At 45.8% G+C, this 19397-nt stretch overlaps 2 protein-coding genes across 11 annotated transcripts in view; one reads left to right on the plus strand and one right to left on the minus strand.

Annotated features, from left to right (window-relative positions):
* The window catches only part of nr3c2 (nuclear receptor subfamily 3, group C, member 2), a 61922-nt gene extending 51301 nt beyond the window's left edge, over positions 1-10621 (plus strand). For all 9 annotated transcript variants that reach the window (XM_035531696.1, XM_035531694.1, XM_035531701.1 and 6 more), the window contains 4 exons: positions 268-412; positions 3976-4106; positions 6380-6537; positions 7638-10621. In XM_035531696.1, coding sequence (XP_035387589.1) covers positions 268-412; positions 3976-4106; positions 6380-6537; positions 7638-7793 — 590 coding nt within the window. In that variant the 3' untranslated portion in view covers positions 7794-10621. The remainder of the gene's footprint in view (positions 1-267; positions 413-3975; positions 4107-6379; positions 6538-7637) is intronic.
* Positions 10622-15004: 4383 nt separating this feature from the next.
* arhgap10 (Rho GTPase activating protein 10) overlaps positions 15005-19397 on the minus strand; it is a 64665-nt gene continuing 60272 nt past the window's right edge. For both annotated transcript variants that reach the window (XM_035531716.1, XM_035531715.1), the window contains exons 21-23: positions 18163-18282; positions 17052-17143; positions 15005-16043 (exon numbers count right to left, since the gene is read on the minus strand). In XM_035531716.1, the coding sequence (XP_035387609.1) occupies positions 15955-16043; positions 17052-17143; positions 18163-18282 (301 nt within the window). In that variant the 3' untranslated portion in view covers positions 15005-15954. The remainder of the gene's footprint in view (positions 16044-17051; positions 17144-18162; positions 18283-19397) is intronic.

Here is a 19397-nt window from a genome sequence, read left to right on the forward strand (position 1 = left end):
CTCCACCCTTCTCTCCCTCATCTCTCTCCACCCCTTTCTCCATCTCTCTCTCCATCTTTCTCTCTCCACCCTTCTCTCTCTCCATCTCTACCCATCTCTCTCCACCCCTCTCTCTCTCATCTCTCCACCCCTCTCTCTCCATCTCTCTCTCCATCTTTCTCTCTCCATCTTTCTCTCTCCACCCTTCTCTCTCTCCATCTCTCTCTCCATCTCTCTACCCATCTCTCTCTACCCCTCTCTCTCTCTCGTCCTCTTCTTGCTGTGCAGGTTTCCGTTCTTTGCCGATTGAGGACCAGATCACCCTGATCCAGTACTCCTGGATGTGTCTCTCGTCCTTCTCGCTCAGCTGGAGATCCTACAAACACACCAACGCCCAGATGCTGTACTTCGCACCGGACCTCGTCTTCAACGAGTAAGTGCAGTCAGTCTGGCCTGACGCTGACAGGCTCCCGTGCTGGGGACACGTTGCAAACCTTCATATCTTCACTACCATCTTGGTAAATTTGTTTAAAAACCCAGGACATGTTTGTTCAGATATAGAATTTATGACCACAGCTTTTCCCACTGGGAAGTAGGAAGTGTAAACAAAGCACGGGATCGTACTGCTCAAATACACAATAAATAAATAATAAAACTAAATAATAACAATAAGAAATAAATCATGATAATTGTTTGACTTAAGGACAGACAAGCAGTCTGAAACCTTTTGTCATGGCATGCTAGCTCTGATGTCAAAACTCGAAAACCCAAGTCCGATTGTAATGTTAGCCCGCCACCTCAATGCCTGGAGGAGATTTGGACGTGTGCAGCAGAAAACACGTTTTCTCCAAAGCACCCTGATCACATCAGCGGAGTCCAGTAGCAAGTGGGTGGGGCACGTGATTCAGCAAGACAGACAAGAGACTACAAGAAATGGGAGGAAGGAGGGGCATTTTGTTCCCTTGGCCCTTAGACCTGCAAGGCCCTGTTATAAGGTGAGGGAACAGAGCGGCCCCTGTAGGACAGCCACAGTACTGCAACCTCCCGGCAAATGAGGAAATATAAAGGAGAAAAAAACAGTACTAGGGCAAAAGTGGCAGATATGAAGAAGAGGCTTGTGTGTCCTGTTTTATTTTTTAAATTTGATTTATGATGGTTAAAACAGTAAGAATTAGCTGTGGGGAATCTTAGATGTTTTGTCGGTATTTGTCACACTGAAAATTTTAAAGTGTTAAAAGAGCATTTCTTAAGTTACACAGTTGGCTTGTAAGTTGAGTGCTTTGTAAGTTGAGGGTGGGGTAGTCTGCCAGCAGTGAGGGCACTACACCACCCCAACCCCACCCAGACAGATGGAAGCTGCACCTCCACACTTAGTTCCTTCAGAGACACTGCGTCACAAAATGTTTATCGTGGCCTCCCTGCTGATTGTGTGAGATCTCCGTTACCTGTGTGAGATCTCCGTTACCTGTGTGAGATCTCCGTTACCTGTGTGAGAGCTCCGTTACCTGTGTGAGAGCTCCGTTACCTGTGTGAGATCTCCGTTACCTGTGTGAGAGCTCCGTTACCTGTGTGAGATCTCCGTTACCTGTGTGAGAGCTCCGTTACCTGTGTGAGAGCTCCGTTACCTGTGTGAGAGCTCCGTTACCTGTGTTACCCCACTTCCACCCTGGACTGACCCCGAGTCTGCCAGGATGGTCACGAAGCCCGGGGTATCACTTCTGTTCACGACAAACGCACGCACGTTTGTGTGTGTGTGTGTGTGTGTGTGTGTGTGTGTGTGTTTGTGTGTGTGTGTGTGTGTAGTCCACTATTTTACTGAATCACTGGGAATGCCTTCTCATGGTGCAGTAACGAAACTGACATCCTGTTCATGAACCTCTCCAGGTGCCATTTAACAGAACAGTATTGTATCATTGTATTGACCTGCACGTAGTTGAAAAACATCATTAATGGAGTTTCTCCTGCACGGATGAAAAGTCCCTCTGCGCTAGAACATCTCCCCACTGCAGTGCCTGTGTGGGGGAAAGCAGAGCTGTGTCTCTGAGCAACGTCCTTAAAATATATCGATTGAAAGCAGAGAAAGCAAGAGAACCTAGTTCATCACAAAAAAGCCACCATAATGCGCAAGTTTGCGAGTTTCCTGTGTCCTCGATACCTGCGTGTGCTCCTTACCAAAGACCTTCCCTCACTAAGAGACAGGAAGCAGAACACACAAGCACACTCTTACAAAACATTCTCAGGAATGCTTAGTTTTGGCCAGAAACATTAAGATATGGACGTTGATGTCTGCAAATGTTGACGGTGTGCTTTGCACACGCAGCTAAAACGTAATACATGTGGCTGACAGGTCAGCTGATCAGCACAGCTCAAAGCTGCAGCACTAATAATAATAAGAAACAGGAAATAACATGATGAATAAAGAAGTTCTGTGTTACAAAACTACATTCAAAAGACCATCCTGGATTATAGCGTTGTAAGAAACCAATATTATGAATGTGGTTAGAGTAGTTGTGGTTGTAGAGTATGAATTGAAACAAAGGCCTCTCCAGCAATGCTGTGCGTGCGTGTGCGTACGTGTGTGTGCGTGCGCGTATGTGTGTTTGCATGTGTGAGCGCGTATGTGTGTGCGTTTGCATGTGTGTGTGTGTGTGTGTGTGTGTGCGCGTTTGCATGTGTGAGCCCGTATGTGTATGCGTGTGTGTGTGCCGACTGCTAAGTGTCTGCTGTATTCCCGAAGACTCCAGGCTTCACACCTCCCTCTCCAACAATTCATTACCACCGGCGCCATGGCAACCACGGCCAGTGGTGCGAGGCTGTGGTCACCTGTCTACATTCGCCCTGTCGTCTGTTGCTCTCTCCTTCTATCTCTGTCCTTCATCTGAAACTCCCAGCAGTGAGTCGGCAGAATCTGAGCTTGCTAAACAAAGTTTATGTAATATTTCATAAATGGATGTGAGAAGCATAAATCAAAAATTATAATTAGCGACGCTTCTCAGATGGGAAATAAGTGTTTTTCAGTAAGAACTGAATATTTATTTTGGTTCTTTCTGTAAAGCCATAAATCATAAATTATAAAGCACGCTTTAAATAATAAAAAGAATATAGAAAAATCTGAGTCATGTTTACATGACAGAATGAGAGAATAAAAGAGACATCACAGCAAAGTGGGAGACAGACAGGTATGGACAGACAGGCGTCAGCACAGGTAGACTCTCTGTTTGTGTTGTGTGTGTCTCCCTGCTCTCTCTCTTTCTCTGCATGCCTGCGTTGGACCTGTAGAAACCCACCCTGTGTGTGTGTGTGTGTGTGTGTGTGTGTGTGTGTGTACGAACCCTCCCTCTGTGTGTGTGTGTCTGTCTGTGTGAGAGTATGAACCCTCCCTCTGTGTGTGTGTGTGTGTGTGTGTCTGTGTGAGAGTATGAACCCTCCCTCTGTGTGTGTGTGTGTCTGTGTGAGAGTATGAACCCTCCCTCTGTGTGTGTGTGTGTCTGTGTGAGAGTATGAACCCTCCCTCTGTGTGTGTGTGTGTCTGTGTGAGAGTATGAACCCTCCCTCTGTGTGTGTGTGTCTGTGTGAGAGTATGAACCCTCCCTCTCTGTGTGTGTGTGTGTGTGTGTGTGTGTGTGTGTGTGTGTGTGTGTGTGTGTCTGTGTGAGAGTATGAACCCTCCCTCTGTGTGTGTGTGATTTTGTTTTTTGGCAACACGGCAGTGATTTAAAAGCACAGCTGCTTCCCAATCCCAGAATTCCCTTGGCTCCAGGGACTCACCTGTCCTGACATCCTGGTCTGCCTCTCTGCACAGTCTTGGGTTCCCTCTCCTTCACCCAGTACCCAACACTGTTGAGGGGTGGAGCTGCTGTGATGGGTGGAGCTCCTCTGAGGGGTGGAGCAATTCAAGCCAGACTTCCCAGGAGGCAGGGTGGTGGATGTGTCCGAGTGGAGCTGGATACCCTGGATGCTGATGGTGCGCTCTCTTGTCTTTCTCTCTCCTTTCAGGGAGAGAATGCAGCAGTCAGCCATGTATGACCTGTGCATCGGCATGAAACAGGTCAGTCAGGAGTTTGTGCGCCTGCAGCTCACCTATGAAGAGTTCCTCGCCATGAAGGTGCTGCTTCTCCTCAGCACAGGTGAGTCTGTCTGTGCAGGTGTGGGAGTGGCCAGTTGCTCCTGTGGTACAGGTCATGTGTTCCACTCCCAGCATGCACACACATTTACCATCAGACTGGTAGATATGGAAGTTGCTCTAGTTAAGAGATCACAGAAGCTGAGTAGAAAATAGAGTTTTTTCCCAAATTAGTTCGATGTTGTGAATTCCAACCTTCCGTCTGTCCTCCGTGTGTGTCATTTAAACCACAGATGCTATGTCTCTCTGAGGTACCACTCATGTGACATCATAGGTCAGGTGAACACACCTGGACTGTGATGTCATAGGTTAGCTGAACACACCTGGGGTGCGACAACATATGTCAGGTGAACACACTTGGAGTGTTACATCATGGTTCAGCTGAACATACCTGGAGTGTGACATCATAGGCCAAGTGAACACACCTGGCATGGAATGCTAACCACTCAGTTCCATGGTGATGGGTTAGCGGCACTCTGAAGTGACGCTGTGGTATAGGTGAGGCACAAGCAGGCCCGCCATGGTCAAGCAGGGTCATGTGGTCACAAGTACATACAGTCAGCACTACGTCACACCCTCACATGCCACTGAGAGGCGATAGTCAGTTCATTATTGAAACAGGACCCACTGTAGAGAAGTAATGCAGCTCAATTTCACAGTAGATGACTTTCACTACCAAAGTCTTATTGAGTCCTGACAGACTCATTGGGCCCCAGAGTGCAGAAGGTTTTGCAGAGTGTTTAGTGCGTACTAAAAGCTGTGATTGTTAAAGGGATGGCTAACCCCAGGAGTCAAGACAGACAGACACAGACATTTGTCTGCAGAGCAGAGGCAGACAGACAGACACCTGTCTGTTCCTCCACTACCTCGGGGCTCCGTGGAGGTAAAGGTTGAGTCATCTGCTGCCCCTGGTGGTCTGGAGTGCTGATGACCCTCCTCACGTCTCTCGAACAGGAGAAGGAGTGGACAGAGAGGAGCCTGCTATCGGCTCCACCCACCTCTGCAGCCCATAGGCTGGAGAAACGCTGCTCTCATGGTATCATGGTTGGAAATCAAAAAAGAAAAGGGGTTAGATTTCCAATCCAGGATACGATGCTTCTCATGGATGTACATGCCTTGGTTTTCGAGTGTCCACGGCCCATGCGACAGCGCAAACTCTTCAGTGTGTGGATGCAGACACATTTCTGTTTTTACTTCCACAAATAACAGACATGCTTCACTTCTTCCCTGTTGTTCAGGATTGATTTCTTACACTGGAGAGAGAGACTAGCGTGACGTAATCGCCCCAGTTTCCATTCAACAGAGCCCTAAACGCCAGCCGGCGGTTAATGAGACTGTGGCATGTGGGTCAGTGGGAGAGAGAGAGAGAGAGAGAGAGAGAGAGAGAGAGAGAGACAGAGAGAGATCAGCATATTTCTGGGAGAAAGCTATTTGGCACAGTGCATTTTTGTACCCTGATTGACGATTACTGTATTATTTTAATGTCTGAAAATGAAAATATAATATAAACCAGACAACATAAACTACTTCTACACTAGCACACTAGGCTGGAGACCATTCTTCCTCAGCACCTGATCCAGAGAGGTGCGGGACCAGAGGATGGTCCCGCGCTGGGATGAGTGTTGGGCACTGAGCCCCTTCCCGAGTCAGCTGCAGTAGCAGGACAATGTTCTAAGATGTGGATGGGGACGTGAATGTGCTGCGTTGTTAACTTGGGTCACCTTCAGTGCCAAGCAGCTGCCCAGTTCACCTGCTGTCATAAAGACCATCAGAACCCAGACAAGCGTCTCACAGTGACGCTCCAGTGGCTTAATTAGCATGATGTAGTCTGTTTAATGTACACTTTACTCGTTATTAGAGATGGCGGCATGTTTTGGTGTATTTGAGGGACTTGTCTCTGTAAGGTACTTCTCAGATCACAACAGAAGAAGAGGAGTAGAAAAGGTTATAAGGTTGTTTAGGGGTCAGAACATTGCTGTGTGTGGAGTCTTGGGAAGTTGGGAATGGCATTGAGGGACTACGGAGATGAGGCCAGGGGTCATTTGAGACAGGCATGGGTCCATTAGGACACGCATCCTCTATGGCAGTAATTGAGGGTTAAGGTTCATGTTCAGGGGCCCAACAGTGGAAACTTGAACTGGCAACCTTCTGATTACTAAACAAGTACCTTCACCGCTGATAGCTGTGGAGTAGACGTAGTTAGTGGAGATATGAAGTAGGTGGAGTTAGAGTCATCTGTCCTCTTTATTTAACTGTCTTCTCTTGGCTGTTTCTCAGTGCCCAAAGATGGTCTGAAGAACCAGGCGGCATTTGAGGAGATGAGGGTGAACTACATTAAGGAGCTCCGTCGCTGTGTGGGAAAAGCGACCAACAACTCAGGCCAGACCTGGCAGCGTTTCTTCCAGCTCACCAAGCTACTGGATGCCATGCACGATGTAAGCCTCAGCTGATCCTGGATCAGCTTCACTGCCCTTGCGCTCACTACCACCCTCTATGGTCCAAACAATAGAACTGCTTCCAGGAGGGTATCTTATGGAGTTTGTTAATCTTCACCACAACTATCATTTCTGCACATGGATTTTGTAACTGCTGGTATTTAATTGAACAGTAAATATAACTGGTAGGTTTGTCATTACACATCTAGGTAAAAGGGACCTGGAGTACCTCGTTCTCGAGAGTTGAGATTTGAATATCTGTGTTGTCAAAAATAAACTAAATACAAGTGATTACAGAATCCAGGCAGACATCTTGGATTTCAAAAGTTGAGTCCTTTTGTTCTAAAAGAATCATACAGTCAACCATAACTAATGAAGACTAAAGCTCTGCGGAGGACAGTTAGTGAGACGAAGGACAGATAATGAGACGTCCCTCTATGTGGCAATGTTGGTTCTCCTCACGCGTTTGAACTAAAACATCAAAGTAAACGTGAAGCCAAAAACAGGACTAAAGCTGACGTACATTCTGGAGTGTGTGTATTATTCACTTGGTGGATGTCATATAGTTTTCTGAATACACAGTGATACCCCCCCACAGCAGAGCTCTCGCTGACTTCACACTGTGGATGAAACGCCTCCCTTCAGAGTCCCACCTTATATCCATCATGTCACCTCCACCTCAGCAACCAGTGTAACGTTTGTCATTCCTCACTCGTGTTGTTAATGACTGCTGGATAAAGAGGGCTGATGGCATCCCTGAAACTCTAAACGCCACCTCTCCGCTTTAGGCTAGACGGCTCTTGCACTGTGATCTTCAAAGTGCAACAGACTTCAGTTTGCCATTTTTGGGGTACAATTACAGGCTGTGTAAAGAATGGTCCAAATGCTAACATCTCTGATCCACTCTTGCCTTTATCTGAACATCAGCCATCCAGGAGTTTGATTCCACTAAAATAAGTTTGTTTACAGGCAGTTTACCTTAAAGATCTCTAATTCTAATCTCTGTTTGATGCTGTCTGTCACCTACTAGCATTGTTTGAGTTCTCCGTGAGTCTCCGTGAGGAACTCAGTGACGCGTTGTTCTTCTCTTTCCTGTGCAGCTTGTGGGGAACCTGTTGGACTTCTGCTTCTACACCTTCCGTGAGTCACACGCTCTGAAGGTGGAGTTTCCTGAGATGTTGGTGGAGATTATCAGTGACCAGATACCAAAGGTGGAGTCAGGCCTCACACACATAATTTACTTTCACAAGAAGTGACTGACAGCAGGCAGGAGGACGAAAACAAACAACAGATGAAAGAGAAGAGAGGATACCCAGCCCTCTGCGAGAGAGAGAGAGAGAGAGAGAGAGGGATGGATGGATGGAGAAAGAGGCCTGTTAGCCAGTGGGTCTGCTGTGCACACAGTCAGGCATGACAAGTGGCTGGGAAATGATGCCATCAGACCTGCACGGTGCGGGACATGCCACCAGACCCGCACGCCAAGCCGGTGGAGGCCAGATGGCAGCGCTGGCCGACCGAAGAAAACTTCTTGTGTTTATTTCTCCTTGCCCCCAAAAACACTGCTGACAATGTTCCTTTTGTGGATATGAAGCCATACAGTTCTTTGGTAAAGCTATAGTACACAGGTACAAGTGTAGAAACACTACTCAAACACTACATGCGCGAGAGAGCACAAGACAGAGAGTAGTGACCTTTCATCTTAATACATACAATCTGCAGTTAATTACTAAAGCATTTATGGTATTTAACTGATCTGAACTCTACACATTCTTATTCTTTGAGGAAAAAAAAACAACAACTATTTGCTGTTTATATCATGTTTCTGTAGCAACCATGCTAATTTCATTACCAGAGAATTTTTTGGACAAAGAGGAGCAAGAGAAGACTTATTCCAAGGGCTACGCTACCTGAGACCTGAACAGCGTGTGTATTTGGTGAACAGCGTGTATATTTAGTGAACAGCGTGTGTATTCGGTGTGCATTCAAACACACGACATTTCTTCTTATTATTTTAAAGAAAGAACAATCAAATCTAAACCTATATGCAAAATACGAATACATTCTTATTTAAAAATGAGAATCTTTTTCTTGTTGATTAACATGGTGTATGGTATGGTAGATGTTTGGGTACGGTGAAGTCCCTTTTTTAAGTCCAAATGGATAGAAAAAAAATGTCCGTGCGTTTCTGAAACCAGTTCAGGACACTAATACCACAGAGCTGAATGAAAACAGATGGGCTTTTTGATAACCTTGATGTAATCATGACCAACATGCCACCATTCCAGCTAATGTGAGGCGGTTTGAACACGTAGAAGGAGCAAAGAGTCGCGTGACAGAGAGCAGAGTCTGTCTCTGAAAGAGAGTTTGACAGAAGTGGATTTGTGTGCTTTAACTGACACTAAGTTCTAATAACAAACACATTTTTACTAAGATTCCAGTCCTATGTTATCACAAGTAAAACCTACGATAAATATTTCTTTCAGATATTGGTGTATTTATCTTTCTGAGCTAGATAGAAAGGTAGAGAGGTTATTAGTATACATTGTACAAACCAATATGTGCATTTGCGATACAATATATACAACAGCTTCTCATGTTCTTGTCCTGCCCACTAGGACAGACACGCCTAGACTGATAGTCCGTCCTGGGTTCAGTCTGAAACTGCTTCCTTCTGAGTAGTTTGTGTGAATGCCAAACACTAAAAGCATCTTAGAAAGTAGCTGCTCAGTGACGGGGTCTGTTAACACGACGTCACAGAGCGCATCTCAAATGAGGCAGTCTGTCTTCAGCTCAGTCTGCTGCTGTCCGGGACCAATGGGAATGATCGGAGTGTGTACGTCCACAGCCCTAAGGAAAGTAGATCCAGACTGGACTATGGAGAGGACATGCTGGTTGGCACGGCAACACAGGATAGGTAGCTAGACTCACACATGCCATATTTTAGTGTGAAAAGCTGCAAGTAAGGATAATCCTATCCAATCATAACTACAGTGACTAAACCAGCTCCCTTGTAATGAAATTTCCAAAAAAAAGAAAAAATTAAAAAATAAAGCATTTTTTAAAAGTGTGTAATGAAGTTTTTTAAGAGCCGTTCTAGATGGATCTACCAGGTGCTTCTCTTTTTCCTAAAAATAAGGTATAAGTTTTCAGTAGCCGCACATGTACAGTTAGTTATGAGTAAAGGTCTCTGCTTTTATATGGGAAACATGATGACAATAATAAAACCTACAGTAGCCTGCTGTGTTTTCAGCTTAGAGGGAATGAATGAATGAATAAATAAATAAATATATATATATATATATATATATAATATATATACACACACACACACACACACACACACGTAAACTGGCAGAAATATCTGTTGCTTATATATAGTCATATTTTACACAAATGTTGTACAGAGGAAGATTAAATTAACAGAAATTTAGGGACTCATCTTTTAATTCTACGTTTTCAGAGAATTCTAGGGAAAAAAACGACTCTTTGGACCACTAATGTTTTAATAAATGACTTTATTGGTGAAATGTGGACAGTCACACAATTGCTACTGACGGATGTGACGGTGACATCCTGCTGTTGGACGAGTGAAGGAGTCTGCCGGTGTTGGCGTGATGGTACGGTCCCTTGCCCCCCCTGTTCACGCCTGTTTTGGTTTTGTATGTGATATGTTCCTCCCCTGAGCTCTAGCAGGCACTTGCAGAGCTGACCAGCTCCTTGAGAGGGCATTGTGTGTTTGGTTCGGGTAAGGGTCAAGCCGTCAGCAGGCTTCGATTTGCACGGAAGATGATAATGTGATGACGGATGTCGGCCGGGCGGCGTGTGTCTGGTCGAGCGGCTAACGGGAGGTGGGGAGGTGTGGTGCGGCTGGACTGCAGGCGCACAGATATTGGGCTGTGTGTGTAGTTGTTGGTTTAGCGTACATGAGCATTATAGATGTGTATAATTATGATGAGGCAGTACTGTACAGAGGAGGTTCAGTACACCCAAGTAATCTGTTTCTCCACTACTGGGTTACTTGTAATCTATTCTGTGTTGAAGTTCATAAAAGACCTGAAAATAAATTCAAAATATTTTCTCCTTTTTTGTTTTATGCCTCCTTGCATTCTTTTTATATTTTATTTATATATATATATATATATAAATCAATATAAAGTATAAGTATATATGTAAATTGAGGATAAATGTTAAAAGGTTTAAAGGATGTATGGGAAAGTATTTTTGAGAGAATTATATTTTGCTGGTTTAAAAAAAAAAAAAGCTAAAATATATTAGTACTTTGTCTACAGAGTATACAAGATCTTTTTGTAAAGTGAAATGTTTATGCATGCATTTAGACAAGATGTTTACAGTATATCTAAGACAGGAATCTGTGCCTTTTTCCTCTTATGTGAGTTATTTTACAGTATCTATTGTAAATAAATTAAGTTGTTTTGTTGCGTTGTTTGGAACATTTATACTTCAGCCATTGGCTGAAGACAAAAAAATGTTCATCTGAGACTCTCTTCATTTTTCGTCCGTTGTCTTGTGTGTGTTGATCCCAGTCCCCATGTGCGTAGGAGAGACACGAATGTCTGTTAAATTGTGCGAGATACTTTCCTACCTGACTGTTTAAACTCACTCATTCTAGGCTCGTCTTTTTTGGGTTTTACCCTACACTAATGTAATTTTTTTTTTTTGGAAGGGTTGTGTGTTTTGGTCTCTTCCTCTTTCGGTTCCCAGATGACATTTTTGAAGCTTGAGGTTTGAATGCCATGCTGGAACCAGTATGTGAGTGGAACAAACATCCAAACGTGTCTGCTTCCTCCCAGTAGTGTCTGGACAGGACTCAGACTGCACTCACACCTGATGATTCTGTGGTTTCAGATTAGATCACAGGAGCACAGAAGTCTGGGAGTTGTAGTCTGGTTTAGAAAACAGTAAACAAAGTTTTGTTTTTGTTTTTTTTAATAGGGCTTGTTCACACTCTAGGACATAGTGCCACTGGCGGGTTTTTTGTGTTTATTAAAACACTTATGACAAGAAAAATGCAAGTCATGTGTAGAGGAGAAAAAAAAAAATCACACCCTTTTAGAAAAAACAAGAGCTTAATTAGGATATTCTTGGCAACCTCAAGAAAATTTCAGTTGTGGTGCTCAAGACGATGACACTTTCACTGTTTGGGTCTCAGAACGGCTGGGATGTGATGACAATAAAATCTGTCACGTTTCGTGTTGCTCTGAACTGGACTTGATGACCTCGTCTTGCACACAGGTAGCGCTTCACTCGTCTGTAGAGTTTGGTTTTCTATGATATTGATTCTATGCATTTGCACAAACACATTTCCACCCAGCATCAAAGTAAAAGGGCAAAGCACGGTCGAAAGAGACCGACGACAAAGTCCACAAACAAACGCGACTTCATGTAAAAACAAGCCAAGCCAGCCGACGTCCCTGCGTGACCTCGGGCTCGAAGGACATGCAAACGGCTCCGTTATTTCCATCCCAGTGTTGTCACAAGCTGGAGGGGGTTTGTGAGAAGGGAGCGGTTTGGCACACAAAGCCATACGTGTCCCTCTGGGACACGGCCTGTCCTCTTCAGTTTTCTTTTCTATGGGACTTTTTAATCTGACCCTTTGTACAATACTTGTTAGTGACTCTTGACCATACAGACGCTCCGCCCAAGGCAGAAACAGACACGGCGATCTCCTCTCCCCTGTATAACCTGATGCGGATCTTGCCATAACTGTGTTTGCAGAAATATCAACGGATTCCAATAAATCCAGTAACAATTGCACCGCGTGACTCCATATTATTGTCCTTGTGATGCAATATCATTGATGATAATGTAATCTTTCAAACAAAATGTATTTAAGGGCCATGAATGTTCTTATCAATAACCTTTCAGTCCGAGTTTTTTGTTGTTGTGGTTAACTAATATTCAGCTGCTTAAATCTGTGTGTGGGACTTGAGGAGAGGGGATGGTTGTGGATCAGGCCACACTCTCCGTGATCCGCACAGCGAGACTTGGCCTGAAGACAACGCAATCGTCCGTGGAAAAGGAGGACAGACAGCTGAGCCTCACGGAGAAGCAAGCGTGAGAACGGATGAGGGGCGCTGGTGAGTGGAGGAGACAGTCCCTGGAATACCCCTGGAATACTCCTGAAGCTGGTACTTCTAGGCTAGATTGTGCATGTGTGCCAGGGTGTGAACACGAGACAGAAGGGAGTAGAAAATAAAACTTCTCTGTGTTCATCAGCACAGGAAAATCTGGCAACGCAAACATATTCACAGAAAGAGCAAGCGAGGGACGTGGACACATGAAGCATTACCAAGATAACACCTCCCAGGCTCTGGAGAGAAGTGTCTCCATTAACCTCGTTACCAGCTGTCTCCCAAACAGCCACTCGCGCGCCAGCCCGTGACAGCACACACTATTACTTTTGCACTTTTGTGCAAATCCACGGCCCCCTCAAAATCTTCCCAGAGTGTCTCCTGCCAGACAACCGGAATCTATTGGATCAGGCGAGTCTCAGGACTGTGCCACCAGACGTGTGCTGGGCATGCTTTCCCTCCTCACACACACACCCTTTCGTTTGGTTCTTTTTTTCAGAGGCCCGTTCATCTACAACGTGAACAGTAATGCCTTTTTCACTCTGAGGTAGGATTAGGGGAGGTAGTGAGGAACAGAAAGGAGGGCAGGGGAGGGAGGGATAGAGGTTTAACTGAGCAAGGCACTCTGGGATAATGAAGGTTTGCTGGATAATATCAATAATATCACTACTACTACATCATCATCAACAACAACAACAACAACAACAACAACAACAACACACACAGACAGACATACATTCAAACAAAAACAGGCAGAGAGGCTTGCTGACTGACAGATAACAGAATGGGTGAGAGAGAGAATGTTGAAAATGAAAACGATTTGGTTCCAAACTAGACACGATAGCCAGAGACAGTGGAGAGAGGGAGAGGAAGTGTGTGTGTGAGAGATGTATAATAGAGCAGGCATGCAGACTGACAATGAACTCCAATGAAATCCAATCATGAGAATCAGAGCAGTAAAGCAATGAATGAATACAAGTGAGAGAAAATGATGGAGATACTGTAGGACAAAGAGTGAAGAACGGAGACAGAGAGAATATGGAGAGGCTCCAGCCTGCAGAGGTGAAGAAAGCAGGTAGGGGTCAGGGAGGCGGGGCGTGAGCTCGGTAGATTATGTAAGCAGCACCTGGCAAACAGCCCACTTATAACCGTCTCTCACACACCAGGCAAATACATCCGTCGCCCCCTGGAGGACGTTTGCAGCGTTACCGTGGGGCAGGAATTATGTAATACGTGACACCCACATGCTCTCTCTCTCGCGCGCGCGCACACACACACTTCACAGTGGCCTGGAAGACATTTGTATGCTAATATGTACAGTGCACCGAAATGTGATAGCATTTTTGCGTGTGCGCACACACATCCCAAAGCCTGGAATTGATTTGTAAACTAATTACCCAGAAGCTGTGTGCGCATGTGCACACATGGTAGAAGAACGTGATACACTGAGGGTCTTTAACACTGCAGGGTCAGGGTCTTTATCGTAGACAGACGTGTTTCCTGCTACAACACACCTGATTCCAAACACAAAGAGCTCAATTAGGATTCATCATTGTGTGGAATTCAGTACTGTGGAGAAAAGAAGTTGATCCCACCAACAGACTCACTCACTCACTCACTCATCTGTCCAAGGGTGCGTCTCTCCCAGGCAGTTGGTGAGTAGGGTCTCCAGCGCTGGACCAGGGGAAGGTGTGTTGGCTCCAGGATGAAACAGCTCCCACTGCAGCTTGTGTGTGTGTACACATGCACGCACACCTCACCCCAACATACACACACCTATACACAACAGAAGCTGACAGCAAAACTTTAATCCACTCTGAAAAGCAGGGAGGAACAGGTTTAAATGGAAAAACATTACTGCTACAGGGATGAGTGTGAGTGTGTGTGTTTGTGTGTGTGTGTGTGTGTGTGTGTGCGCGTGCGCACACGAGTGAGCGAGTGAGAGAGAGAGAAGCTAGTACACTGCACAGTGTAAGAAAACCCTGGTTGTGCTCGAGTGTGGTGATCATCTCCAGGAGACACTAGGAAGACTGATAGCTGCTAGGAAACAGATTTCGCGAGCAGACAGGAGGCATCTTCCTGTTGTTAAGATGTTGGTATGAAAGTGCTGCTCACAGGACATTTAGCAGTTATATAACGTGTGTGTATGTGTGTTTGTGTAATATATATAAGTCAAGAAATAAATAGCAGTTTACCTGAATACTGGCAGTAATCACGTTACATGCATGGATGTTCATAGTCTAATTCCACTTTGAGTCATTGGCTTCGGCCCGATGGTGGCCAGCAACAGCGACTTTTGGGAGCTGCTTTGTTTTGAACAGTCAGAGGATCATTGGGCTTTAGTTCAGGGTACAAGGGGCACAGAAAACACAGCATAACAATAAAAGTACTTTATTTATTTAACATCGATTGACAGGATGTCCAAAAATAGAAAGAAATCAAAGCAAAGCCAAAGCTTTACGCGCGTCATAAATCAGTGTCAAACTCTTGCACCAGTGCTCAGTCAAAGGGAAGCACAGGAACCTGAAGCCAGGAGAAATGTGACTGACATTACACTGCATGGTGGGTGTGTGTGTGTTTGGGGGGGTCCGCAGGCCTGCTACAGGGGAGTGTTTGTGCTCACACGCCGCCAGCAGGCCACGTTAACCGCCCATCTCTCTCTCTCTCTCTTTCTCTCTCTCTCTCAACAGTGCATTATAGTCACTGTGTAACGTTTTGGTTTTATTTTTTAGAGTGTTTTCTTGCTGTGTAAAAAAACTTTTTTTTTTTTTTGCTTTATACGTGAAAACAACAAGGTCACTCCATCCTGAGTCCTGAACACCGTCCCAGGCAGGATGGGTGAAGCCTTGCTAAAGCACCCTGATGGGTGAAGTCTCGCTAAAGTAAACACCATCCTGAGTGCTTCCAGAAGCTTTAACCAAGACACTTAAAGCAGAACTTTGAAGGTGGTCCTCTGGTGAGGAAGCTTAGAAGAACGCAATCCTGTGGAGCTCTTACTTTTAGCTTACACACTGGACACACACATTATTCAATTAAATGAACTGTGTCTGTTAAATAATATAAAATAAAGTACATCCATGCAGAAACTCCAAACTGCCCACTAAAAACCACAAACAAACAACCAAAAGAAACAAAGGCATGTAATTATACTCCCACATTAAATATGTACAGTTTTGAAAGCCATGTCATATCCACAAGGTGGAGGTTTATTCCTGTTTTCCGAAGCAAACGCAAGCATGTGCTGACGTGTCTGTATGGAGAAGGTCATGGAAAGGTCACGGCGCATTGGAGACTGCGGAAGAGGCGCAGGATTCCCTGTCCTGTGCTACAGTATCTCCACGTAGTTCTCCGGAATCAGGCCACGTTTGCCCTCCAGCTCCCCTTCCAGCCAGCCGGGCTCTCTGGACCACGTCACTGTGGGGAGGGACGTGGAGGGACAGGGTCAGACAGGGTCAGACGCACACTGACCGCATATCCGTTCCAGACCTACACACAGGGAACGGGCAGACTAGCATGGGCAAAGTTAGGGGTTAGGGTAAAGACTCACATTTACGCCATTTATCAGACACCTTTATTCAAAGCAATTTACAATTCTATGAACACAACTTGAGTCATTGAGGGTTAAGGGTCTTGCTCAGGGGCCCAGTGGCAACCAGGCAGTGCTGGGACTTGAACTGGCAACCTTCTGATTACTAGTTCAGTACCTTCACCACTGAGACGCCACTGCCCCAGTGGTAGGGGTTAGGGGTTAGGGAGACAACAGCATTTGTTTCAACTGCAAAAACTGGTTTAACGTCAATTACAATATCAGCACACACACACACACACACACACACACACACACTCAAACAAACAAACACAGTAATATATACACTCCAGCACTCGAGTACTGGATCACATATCAATACAGAAAATGTAAAAACATCCAATGTTTAATCACGGTTTGTATGATCCATCAGTCTCTTACTGAAACTACATCATAAAAGAACATAATTAACAAAATACTTTTATTACACTGAAGTTAAACAGGCAGTAACAGCACCGTCTAAACAATCCCAACAAACAAGAGCATCGCTTCATGTGTTCTGTGTAGACCAAGAGCACAGACTGACATCACAGCCACTATACTGCTCAGAAAACACTGCAATTAATATCTAACTTTTCCTACACACTATAATTGTCCATGCGGGTAGTACAGACTGCTGTCTGAAAGCCAGGCTGTCTGCTGTGATAACAACAATCTGGGGGGGGGGGGCATGATTACAACTCTGCCTCCACCCCTCCACCTCCCTCTCTCTCCACCTCCCTCTCTCCCCGTGCTGATATGAGATCAGATTTTCAGCTGGCTGAGCAGAACAGGTGAATCCAATATCCCTCCTGTTTTGGGTGCACTAGCAGCTGAGCGATAACACTCCCACTTACCAGCATGGAAGATCGCACCGACCTGGAAGGACAGTTCGGAATCGTGTTCAGCTTCACAGGGATACACGGCCTTGGCTTTCATGACGGTGACACTGAAAAATGGAGGCAATCAGTTAGAGGAGGCACACGCCTCTCAGCAGAAGAGAGGGATTAGGGCAGGGCTCCTCAATCTGGCAACCTCTCTGGATTCTCACAGAGTGAGTGTGTGAGGGTGCCTTACTACAAAGTGGAAAAAGTCAAAGTGGAAGAGATCTATAAATGCACACAAACGTGCACACACACACAAAGATCTTCAGCTCAGTACTTTAAAGGCTGCATGATGACAGATTTCTATGTGTTCTTAGGTTGCTCCTTTAAGCAGACGAGGTGTTTCTCCCATGAGGGAGCCATGGCTGGAGCAGACCAACACCACTAATACTGAGCTCCACCCAAGAGTGAACAGCAGAGAGGGAGGTTTCCACACCTGGCAGGCTGATCAATATTTCACACAGCACCGCAGATCCGCTGTGTTTTACAGACGGCCAGAGTCAGAACAGAACCAGGTCAGATATGCCAAGAAACTTTGCCATGTATGACAATAGAATAACAGGAAAACCCAGATTTTGGAAGGTAAGGCTGGAGCCTGGACCCCACCAGGAAGTATTACTGGTTCCCACCAGGCAGTATTACTGGTTTGTGAGCTGAATGAATCTGACCGACTGCCATGGGTAATGAGTGATTTTAGAGGGAAAATTACTGCAGGTACTTGTCTAGAGCTGAACTGCAGTGTGTGTGTGTTTTCCATGGGTGTACGAATGTGTGAATGTTTGTGTATCTACAGGGAAAAGAAACACTAGCCAAAGTGACAATGAGGTGTGCGAACAATGATAGTCAGAGTCTGTGTGTGTGTGTGTGTGTGTGTGTGTGTGTGTGTGTGTTTGCATGTGTGTGTACACGTGTGAGTGAGAGAGAGAATGAATGAACAGGTGATGACACAGCTGAGAATGAATGAACAGGTGATGACATGTGAACTACAGCAGCTGTAGTCCAGAAGGTGGAGGGTCTGTACCAGTAGGTAGGGGTTGTGTATTAGTAGGTGGAGGGTCTGTACCAGTAGGTAGGGGTTCTTTACCTTTCTGCTGGTTTGCCCTCACAACCTCTGGCTGCCTCTGCACAGGTTAGTGCCCCTGGATCCTCACACGGTGAGGGACTGGCACTCGAGTTCATCCACGCCGCCATAGCAGTGCACACCCTGTAGAAACAAGCCAGTATTACCAACCGCACCCCTGCTTACGGGACACCACCCCTCACAAACCTGTGCTGGCATTGTTGTGGCCATCAGTTTTTTACGCTGCCACCTCACCAGAGCAGCACTGCCAGAGAAAAGCCCACTGGTTTTGTCCGCTGCGACACGACATCACACGCCCACTGGTCTTGTCCGCTGCGACACGACATCACACGCCCACTGGTCTTGTCCGCTGCGACACGACATCACATGCCCACTGGTCTTGTCCGCTGCGACACGACATCACACGCCCACTGGTCTTATCCGCTGCGACACGACATCACACGCCCACTGGTCTTATCCGCTGCGACACGACATCACACGCCCACTGGTCTTATCCCCTGCGACACGACATCACACGCCCACTGGTCTTATCCGCTGCGACACGACATCACACGCCCACTGGTCTTATCCGCTCCGACACGACATCACACGCCCACTGGTCTTAGCCGGTCCGACACGACATCACACGCCCACTGGTCTTAGCCGGTCCGACACGACATCACACGCCCACTGGTCTTAGCCACTCCCACACGATATTTTGGTGCATGATGAGACTAAGTATTTGCTTTCTGCACTCAAAATATTACAGTATTTCTGTGCTTCTGTGTTTTTTGTACATTTTCTATCACCTGTTATGGCAAGAATGCGAGAACTGTGTAGACACAGTTTCTGTGCAGTGTGTATTTTTGAGCCCCCCCCCCCCCCACACACACACACACTCCCCTCCTCTAATACTGTACACTGCTGCATCCCTCCACCCTGTAGTAGAGGGTGAATTCTGGTACTGCACCCGTCCTAATGAAGGAGCATGTAGACATACTGCTTACTGTACAAAATAAACCTGACTGCTTCACATGCCAAGAAGGAAGCTAGAATGAGCTATTTATATTATTCTAATACAGTGTGCATGCACAAACACACACACACACACACACACACACACAGACGTGCATGCACACGGACGCACACAGATGTGCGTGCACACACGCACAGATACACACACACAAAATTATGCAAGCAGTTGCAAAAGGTTTCAGACAGATGGACAAAAAAAAGCACCAAAACTGGACCAAACTCAG

Source organism: Electrophorus electricus, chromosome 11 (assembly GCF_013358815.1).
Source record: "Electrophorus electricus isolate fEleEle1 chromosome 11, fEleEle1.pri, whole genome shotgun sequence".
NCBI lineage: Eukaryota > Metazoa > Chordata > Actinopteri > Gymnotiformes > Gymnotidae > Electrophorus > Electrophorus electricus.